Source organism: Helianthus annuus, chromosome 12 (genome assembly GCF_002127325.2).
Source record: "Helianthus annuus cultivar XRQ/B chromosome 12, HanXRQr2.0-SUNRISE, whole genome shotgun sequence".
NCBI classification, from domain to species: domain Eukaryota; kingdom Viridiplantae; phylum Streptophyta; class Magnoliopsida; order Asterales; family Asteraceae; genus Helianthus; species Helianthus annuus.
This window is the reverse complement of record NC_035444.2, coordinates 139,002,154-139,012,544: the sequence shown is the minus strand read 5'-3', so window position 1 is coordinate 139,012,544 and position 10,391 is coordinate 139,002,154. Positions and strand designations below refer to the sequence as shown.

Sequence of the window (10,391 nt, the reverse complement as noted above, 5' to 3'; positions counted from 1 at the left end):
CCGCCTCATCGCCAGGTCGAGGTTCAAGTCGAGCTAGCTCCAGGAGCAGCACCTATAGCTCGCGCACCGTATCGATTAGCTCCAACCGAACTGGAAGAACTGTCTAAACAACTACAAGAGCTCTTGGATAAGGGCTTCATTCGACCAAGCTCTTCGCCTTGGGGAGCTCCAGTATTATTCGTGAAAAAGAAGGATGGCACTTTCAGAATGTGCATAGACTACCGCGAAAAAGAAGGATGGCACTTTCAGAATGTGCATAGACTACCGCGAACTGAACAAGGTCACAGTGAAGAACCGCTATCCTCTTCCACGTATTGACGACTTATTCGACCAGTTGCAAGGGTCGAGCTACTACTCCAAGATTGATCTGAGATCAGGGTATCATCAGCTGAGAGTCCGCGAGGAGGACGTCTCCAAGACAGCGTTCAGAACTCGCTACGGCCATTACGAGTTTCTAGTTATGCCATTTGGGCTTACGAACGCGCCTGCAGTTTTCATGGATCTAATTAACAGGGTGTGCAAACCCTATCTAGACAAGTTTGTAATTGTCTTTATCGACGACATTTTGATCTACTCCAAGAGCCAGGAGGAAAACGAGCAGCACTTACGTCTTATCTTGGAACTTCTTCGAAAGGAACAACTGTACGCCAAGTTTTCAAAATGCGACTTCTGGCTTCGTGAAGTCCACTTTCTAGGCCATGTGGTAAACAAGGATGGGATTCATGTTGATCCATCCAAGGTAGATTCGATCAGGAACTGGCCTGCACCGCGTACACCAACAGAAATACGCCAATTCTTGGGTTTGGCGGGTTACTATAGACGATTCATCAAAGACTTCTCAAAAATCGCACAGCCGCTTACTTTGCTGACACAGAAAGGTGTTACCTATAGTTGGGGTAATACACAGGAAACGGCTTTTCAGTACCTGAAAGATAGGCTATGCAGCGCACCTATTCTCTCATTGCCAGAGGGCACAGATGATTTTGTGGTCTATTGTGACGCATCGATACAGGGGCTTGGTTGTGTATTGATGCAGCGAGATAAAGTTATTGCCTACGCTTCGCGGCAACTCAAAATTCATGAACGGAACTAAACGACGCACGATTTGGAGCTGGGAGCTGTTGTTTTCGCGCTCAAGATATGGCGACACTACCTGTACGGTACCAAGTGCACTATTTACACCGATCACAGGAGTCTCGAGCATATCTTCAAGCAGAAGGAATTGAACATGCGTCAACGACGATGGGTCGAGTTACTTAATGATTACGAATGCGCCATCAAGTACCATCCAGGCAAAGCCAATGTTGTGGCTGACGCTCTCAGTCGAAAAGACACTCTACCTAGACGTGTACGAGCTTTGCAGCTCACTATTCAGTCTGATCTTCCTGCACAAATACGAGATGCTCAGGTGGAAGCATTGAAACCAGAAAACGTTAGGGCTGAAGCCTTACGCGGCTCAAGGCAACGATTAGAACAGAAGGAAGACGACGCCTACTATGTAACAGGACGTATCTGGGTCCCGCTATATGGCGGTTTACGGGAACTTGTGATGGATGAAGCTCACAAGTCTCGCTACTCGGTACATCCAGGTTCGGATAAAATGTACCACGATCTTAGAACTACATACTGGTGGCCTAGCATGAAGGCCCACATAGCAACTTACGTCGGCAAGTGTTTGACCTTTGCGAGGGTCAAGACAGAGTACCAGAAACCCTCAGGCCTACTTCAGCAACCAAAGATACCGCAGTGGAAATGGGAAGAAATTTTCATGGATTTTGTTACTGGTCTGCCTAGATCCCAGCGTGGGAATGATACTATTTGGGTGATCGTAGATCGACTCACAAAGTCTGCTCATTTCTTGGCTATCAAAGAAACGGATAAGTTCTCTACGTTAGCAGACATCTACTTTTTTTGGGTAAAGGGTTACCCCGGTGATTCTATATATTCACAACCAAAAAAGAACAAGTGGTGTAGAAAGCCTACACCAGTTCAATCATGAGACATGCCCCATGAAAGTAAAGCCAGTAAAACAAAACCAAAAGAAACCGAACGCACCAACCGGACATAAACACCTAGACACTCATCTAGACAGAAACGAAACTACAAATAAACTAACTAATTAGCCTCCGTCATCTTTCGTTTCAGTTGCAACATCCCAATCCCCAAGCAGCTTCCGCACCCTAGCGTTGATCTTCAGCTTAGCTCCCATCAGCTTGTATCTCACAGTTTTCATAATAGCATCCTTCACCATTTCAGGTGGACGTAATTGGTTTCTGAATAGTCTAGCATTCCGCTCTTGCCAAATCGTATACGCAGCAGCCGCAACTAGAAGCTTCGCGACATAAATCTCCACTTTCTTTGACCGAATGCGAGCACATAGCCACTCGGTGATATCCGCCCATCTCGAACACACAGCCTCCATACCCACTTTACCCCGAATCATATTCCAGACTTCGTCCGAAAATTTGCATTCAAAGAATAAATGCTGATGAGAATCAAAGTTCTCATAGCACAATAGACAGCACATCATATTCATGTTTTTCCGCCTTGAGAAATCCCACTGCAGAATCTTGTCTTGAGTAAGGAGCTTTCTCTTCATAATCAGCCACATCATAAACGCGTGCCTAGGGATACATTGAGCAAACCAAACAATACCACTCCAATCAACCTCTGATTCTCTATGACGAACCGAGTGCCATACGGCTGACGAAGAGAAATCCTGACATTCGTTCCCATCTTTCCATAGCAATCGGTCAGATTTTGACGGGTCTAAACGAAAGTGATCCAGCTGAATAAGAACAGGGAAAAGATCCCTCCATGCGACAGGCCAATTCCAAGTATCGTTAGAGAAAATATTGAAAACAGTGTCATCTAACCGAAAATCAGCATCCGTAATAGTCCTTGGTGACAGAAAATCACCAAGAGGGCCTAAATCACTCCACAAGTCAAACCAAGCTGATGTATCACGGCCATTACCCACATCGGACCAAACATATTTCCGAATAACATGCCTCAACTGAATGATTTTCCTCCATGACCAAGTAGAATTTGAAGTAGCTTTGCAAACCCAGAAATTCTTTCCTTTAAGCCGATAAGAGTGAACCCACTTGACCCAAAGGGAATCCCGCTTCATCACAATACTCCAAATATGAGACGCCATCAGGGCTTTATTCATATCCCCAATCCGTCTAATGCCTAAACCACCTTCATACTTAGGAGTACAAACCACTTTCCACGAAACTTTAGCTTTACCTCTATTGAACGACACATCTTGAGACCATAAGAAATTTCTCATTCTAGCTTCAAGCTCCTTAACAACCCGCACAGGAAGCAAAAACACAGAGGACCAATAAATATGCATTGAAGAGAGAACTGAGATAATCAGTTGAAGCCGCCCCGCAAACGATAACAATTTATTCTTCCAGTGCATAATACGTTTCTCTAATTTTTCCACGAGCACACGGCAATCACTGTACCTAAGCGTAGAGGAAATAAGAGGGACACCCAAATACTTGACCGGTAACGTACCTTCCACAAAAGGCATAATGTCCAGAATCTCCTGTTTAACATGATCTTTCACATTGCAAAAGAAGACCGTACTTTTCTGGTTGTTAGGCACTAGGCCCGACATCTTAGAAAATTTTGAAAGAGAGGTCATAATACAATTGGCCGAGTTCACTTCCCCTCTAGCAAAAAGGAACAGATCATCCGCAAAGCAAAGATTTATAATCTGCTGTTTTTCACATCTGTTATGATATTTGAAGGAGGAATCTATCCGAACAGAGTGCTGAAGAATACCCGTCAACACCTCCATGACAAGAGTGAAAAGATAAGGAGAGATAGGATCCCCTTGCCTTAACCCCCGTTTACCTCTGAAAAACCCATGAACCATGCCGTTAACACAAACCGAAAATGAGGTAGAGGAAACACACATCATGATCCACCTCACCATATTATCGTTAAACCCAAACCCACGAAGCACACTTTTCAGAAACCTCCAGTCCACCGTGTCGTATGCTTTCTGAATATCAACCTTAAACGCACATCTTGGAGGCCCCACATTTCGATGATAGTTGTGCATTAACTCTTGCGTTAATAAGATGTTGTCCGAAATTTTCCTGCCCGGGACAAATGCCGATTGATTAATGCTAACAATCTCATTCAAACCTCCCTTTATCCTATCAGCAATTATCTTGCTGATACACTTGTATAGAACGTTACAACAAGCAATCGGGCGAAAATCAGTAACAACCATAGGCGTTGGCACTTTAGGAATAAGAACTATAAGCGTATGATTCAGCTCCCGAAGCAAATTACCAGTATCAAAAAAATCTTTAATGGCATTAACAATATCATTACCAATTAGCAGCCAAGCATTCTTGAAAAACGCAGCCGTAAAACCATCCGGACCCGGAGCTTTATCATTGCCAATGGAGAACATCGCCTTTTTAACTTCCTCCTCCGTAACCGGCCGCACCATACTCGTAGCTATATTGTGGGGTAAAACTTTCGGAAATAAATCTGGAGTAGGTTGTAAGGAGATATCATCTTTGTTGCCAAAAAATTTCTCATAATGCTGGACAAATGCTTTAAACACATTATCACCTTCATAGAGATTCCCTTGAGTATCTTTAATGATATCGATCCTACTACAATGATTACGAATTTTCAAAGAGGAATGGAAAAATGCCGTATTCATGTCGCCCGCACTCAGCCAATCTACCTTAGCTTTTTGTTTCAGAAAACGCTCTTCATCCAACATAGCAACTTGAAGATCACGGCTAGCCGCAGCTTCCTCATTCCGCAAATCAGCATTATGCGGCTCTAAGTCAATCTTTTGCTGAATATCATCTAATTTCAAACGGATAGTTTCAACTTTCTTGTGGAGATTACCCTGTTTAAACAGCAACGACCGAAGCGGGTGTTTAAGCGACTTTAACTTCTTGACAACTCGAAATTGGTGAACCCCATCAACATTAATTATCCAATGTTTATTAACAATCTCCAAAAATTCTGGTTTAAAAACCAGAAAATTAGCAAACTTAAACGGCCTTGGTTTGAGTTTCAACGCTTCCGGAATAGACAAGATACACGGGCAGTGGTCCGAAAGTCTATATGGCTTGAACATGGCAACCGAGTTCGGGTATTCAGTAAGAAACGGAGTGTTTCCCATTACCCGATCGATTTTCTTTAGTAATCCCACACCGTTTTTAGGTTTTTGGCTCCACGTAAAATGAATACCTGAACGATTAATATCCACAACTTCAATGTCATCAACACATTCCTGAAAATCCCTCATACCAATCGAAATTGATGAAGAACCCATCGAATTATCTTCTATGTTAAGAGCCGAGTTAAAATCACCCATAATACACCATGGCCGATCCGCGACAAAAACCTTATGCATAGACAGAAGATGCCATAACTTCCTCCGCGTAACATAATAATTATCGGCATAAACAATGGAACAAAAAAGCACTCTCTTATCCAATTTAAACACAAGCTGTAAATGCATAACCTGAGGGGATTGAGCAACGATCATAACATCAAAAATAGCTGGGTTCCACCCAATGATTATCCTTGTACCTTTGTTACAGCACCCGCCATTTGAAGTCCAATCCCAAGAACGAAACACAGCTTTACACACATTGCCCAACTTACCGACATCCACATGAGACTCTAGAATAGCACACAAGCTCAAATTGAAATCCTTGACTGCCTGCCGAACCTCTATTTGTTTGAGAGGGCGGTTCAACCCCCTTATGTTCCATGCAGCGATACTAACCATTGGTAACTTTCGGAGAAGGAGTGCTTGCCCCTTTGTGATTCTTTATATTCCGGGTACCATCCATTATAAACCCATCCATTTCATCATAAATTTCCTCCACATCGTCATCATCCGAGTCCCCATCATTCAAGTCCGGTTGCCTTTTACTAGGCCCCGGTTCGTCCTCCACCTCATTAAGAACATCAAACGGATTGGCTGACCGAAAAGAATTATTATTTGAAGTACCATCCATACCGTTCTGAGACTTAGGTTTAGTAGAATCTCCTTTTGACTTTTGTCCCACCGGACGATATTCAAATTTAGGCTTCTGTGTATTCAGGGGTATCCCAGTTTTCTTGGCCGCTTTCTTCCCATACACACCTGTATATCCCTCCTGATCCACAACAGGAGACTTTTTACCTTTCGGGTTCCTTGGACCATTCCGATTTTGCACCTGATGCAAGTTATTAGTCTTTCTCACAGGAAGTTTTGGACAAGTCTCGGACGTGTGGCCAAAGACACAACATGAAGCACAACGATGCGGGTTCCATTCATACTCCACATACATCGTTTCTTTTGTAAAACCCTCTCTATCAAGTTCAGGTATCGCCATTGTAAAACCCTGATCTACTTGAAAGAAGTTGTTTCGAGGCACGGAGTGCCAACCTCTATTATTTCGGATCGGGATGCACGATTCACTTCAGAACTATGGCAAGCAATGCAGAAATCTTTTGGCTCTCGATTAGACATGAGCACAGCTTACCACCCTCAGACGGATGGGCAGTCTGAGCGCACTATCCAGACTTTAGAAGACATGCTTCGGGCGTGTGTTATCGTTTTCGGCAACAGCTGGAAAAAACATCTTCCTTTGGTGGAATTTTCATACAACAACAGTTACCACACCAGCATACAAGCTACTCCATTCGAGGCATTGTACGGACGTAAATGCCGGTCACCTCTCTGTTGGGCAGAGGTGGGGGATAGTCAGATCACAGGTCCAGAAATGGTAGTTGATGCTACTGAACGAATAGCACAGATACGACAACGCATGGCGGCAGCTCGTGATCGCCAGAAAAGCTACACTGATAAACGTAGAAAACCGCTCGAGTTCCAAGTTGGGGATCGAGTGCTACTCAAAGTCTCACCCTGGAAGGGTGTGGTTCGTTTTGGTAAACGAGGCAAACTCAATTCACGGTATATTGGACCGTTCGAAATCACTGAAAGAATAGGCAAAGTAGCCTACAGACTAAACCTACCAGCTGAACTCGGTGCAGTTCACAATGTTTTTCACGTGTCAAATCTGAAGAGGTGTCTGTCAGATGAGACCCTCATAGTTCCTTTTAAGGAACTCACTATCGACGAGCGGTTGCAGTTCGTCGAGGAACCAGTTGAAATCACGGACCGGGATGTCAAGGTCCTCAAGAACACCAGAATACCTCTTGTACGAGTTCGTTGGAACTCCCGTCGTGGCCTAGAGTTCACCTGGGAACGAGAAGATCAAGGGGACATAATAAACCATCAAAAACAAGCAGATGATATCCCAATTCAGTGGCTAAAACCATCAAAAATAGGCTGGAAGTCCAGATTCAATGTTTCTGTGCTGTAAGTCTGTCACGCCCCGCGTAGCATAAGGCCTCAGCTTACACGCCCCGCGTGGTAAGTTTGACAGATTTACACTTTTAGCCCCTGCAAGCCCAAAACTTGGTTTTCGACGCATTTTTGGCACGTTTAAGCCCCGTTAACCCCATTTCAAAGCTCTAAAATGAAGTTAAAGTATAGGGAACATAAAACATGCTCAAAATCATCTCGGATGTTGGTTCGTTTGGTCGTACGGTTGCGTTGTTCGGTTAATTATGATGAAACACGAACGGACGCGAAAAACGATCCAAATTACCCGACGAATGGAATTTTATCATGCCAATCACTAAAATAAAATATTTTAATGATTACATAAATTTTTGGATCTCCGGATATATTCAGAACGTAAGATATGCACGAAAATGCAAACTTATGCACTTTTTGACGCTTTTAGTCCCTGTTTGACCAAAAAGTTTATTTCTTGCACACCGAACCCCTCAAAGCCTATTTCTAAGCTATGTAAAGGATATTTATGGTATGTTTAACTTGTGGTCAAGTTCCGGAATGTTCGTTACAGTACGAATCGGCATACTTTCATAGTTTGTCGAAATTAGTCCCTGTAAACGAATAAACTTGATTTCGATAAGTTCCATAAACCAGACATAAAAAAACCCTAGTTCTCTCTCTCTAATGGAGAAAATCGACCCTCTTGCTACCTTGACCTAAAATTCGTTTTTCTTGATGATTGTAGGGATTGTTTTGTGTGATTAGAGTCTCATCAATTCTGATTTACACTTACGATTCAATATAATCATTCTTTGATTCGTTTTTTGTTCAAGATTAGGGTTTGTTTTTCGTTTTTTTACTTGGTTGCCGTTGGTTGTTTGGTTTCGTTGTTAATCTGGACTGGGTATACAAAGAGAGATTGTGTTAGCCGCATTTACAATCTGATTCATCCTTTCTTGATCGATTTTGTTCTTGACGGCTGCTAGGGTTTTTTCAGGTTTCTTTTTGTTTGAAATAGGGGTGGCGGCTAGGGTTTTTCAGGCTTTTCAAATAATTGTTGGCCGACATCTCTAAGGGATCAGTTTTCTTGCTTTCGTGATCAGATTAGGGGCTGAAGTAAGGAGTGGATTCTTGAAGTGCGGCAGCCTTGGTTTAGGGTTTCATTGCAGCTTTAAACTAGGGTTTGCACACTGTTCGTATTCAACACACTTCTGATTGGAACGAATTTTTGTGACGGCTGCTAGGGTTTGTCAGGGTTCTTAATGGATGAACTCACGAAAACTGGTGGTAGGCCACCACTGTCATTCAAAGAAATAGCGGATCGTATACTTGATGTTGATGGGAACAATATACAGCCAAAACGTGGTATAAACATTATCGATGAACTTACTAAGGTCTCGGCACCGGTTCAATTGGATAATTTGTCCTCACCAATAACAGGTTTCCATGGGCTGAATTTGTCGGCTGATAAGGAGAGTACAAAGTCTTCTGGCGCTGCGAATCCATTGGCTGGTAACTCAAATTCAAGATTTTCTGGGGCTGCGGAACCTCTTTCATTTGCTAAAGTAGTGAATAACGCAAAGGAGAATGTAAAGGTTAATTTTCGGATGATGGAATCTAGTGAGTCAGTTGATGGAGCCGATGTCGATATTCCAATGTCTTCGGTTAAACAGGTCTCTGACAGGTATGCTAACACTTTGTATGGATATTTTCTGGGTAAACGTCTGGCTTTCCCAGTGGTGGATTATTTCGCAAAGAACAACTGGGTTAAATATGGTCTCTCTAGACTAATGATGAATGCGAACGGGTTCTTTTTCTTTAAATTCAAAACAAAGGAAGGGATGGATAAAATGGTAGAGGATGGACCTTGGATGATTAGAAATGTCCCGATAATTTTGAAGGAGTGGTCGGCCTCTGTCAAGTTGGAAAAGGAAGATATTAAAGCTATCCCAGTTTGGGTCAAGATGCATGATGTGCCGTTAGCAGCGTATACTGAGGACGGTCTTAGTTTGCTCGCGTCTAAGATAGGGGTGCCTAAGATGTTAGATTCGTACACTGCTACAATGTGTGCTGAATCGTGGGGAAGAAGCAGTTATGCTAGAGCTCTCATTGAAATTCAAGCCGGGGATGAGTTAAAGAGGAGTATTACTGTTGCTATCCCATCTTTAGATGGTAATGGTCATTCAAAGGTGGAGGTAAAAATCGAATATGATTGGGAGCCTTTAAGGTGTTCATCTTGTTGCGTGTTTGGTCATGAAGATAGCTCGTGCCCAAAGAACCATCAAGTTGTTTCGAGTGGGGATTCTGGGAAGAAAATTGATGATTTTCAGGTTGTGGGTGCTAAGAAGAAGAAAGCTACTAACCAAGGTCTCCACATGAAAAATCAGAAACCTAAGGTAGTGTATAGGCCTGTTGTAAACCCTAAACCAAATTCGTCGTTAAGGAAGCCGATGAACAATCAGGTATCAACGTCTAACTCATTTGATACCCTTAAGGACAATGATGGTGGCCAGGGATGTAGTACGGTGGGTCGTATAGAGAAGAAGGTCAAGCAGGCTAATGACAAGCAGGATTCAGATGAGGAGGAGGTCGAGGAAGTCTACAATGAAACTAATAAATTTATGACTTCGGGAACACATCCTTCATCTTCTAGAGCTCGGGCAAGCAACTCCTCCACAAAGGGTTCCAATGGCTAGACATCTAGTGTTTCGAGTCAAGGGGTTGCCAGTTTGTGGCAATTTCATCTTTGACGATGGAGGTTGAGTCGTTTTTGGTCTTTTCGTGTTTTGGTCTTGCCTACTTTGTTTCATGGTGTAATGTAGGCTAGGTTTGTGGGTTGTCTTAGAATGTTTGGTTTTGTTTTTGGTTTACATATACGGGGCATGTCCTGTATATGAATTAGTGTGGAACTCATCCTCACTACTTGTACTTTAATGGGATTGTTTTAATAGAATCACCGGGGTAACCCTTTACCCAAAAAAAAAACTTGATTTCGACACACAAAACCCTCCAAAACTTATTTCTAAGTTATGTAAGGGTT

The 10,391-nt window shown here is 42.9% G+C and overlaps 1 protein-coding gene across 1 annotated transcript; it reads left to right on the top strand.

Moving 5' to 3' along the window:
• Positions 1-8,613: 8,613 nt before the first annotated feature.
• On the top strand, positions 8,614-10,047 carry LOC110893387. The gene has a single exon (XM_022140498.1). It carries the CDS (start codon positions 8,614-8,616, stop codon positions 10,045-10,047), a length of 1,434 nt encoding a protein of 477 aa, XP_021996190.1.
• Positions 10,048-10,391: the final 344 nt, after the last annotated feature.

What these genes read in the sequence shown, in the direction of transcription:
- LOC110893387 (XM_022140498.1), top strand. Translation starts at nt 8,614, where the DNA reads ATGGATGAACTCACGAAAACTGGTGGTAGGCCACCACTGTCATTCAAA.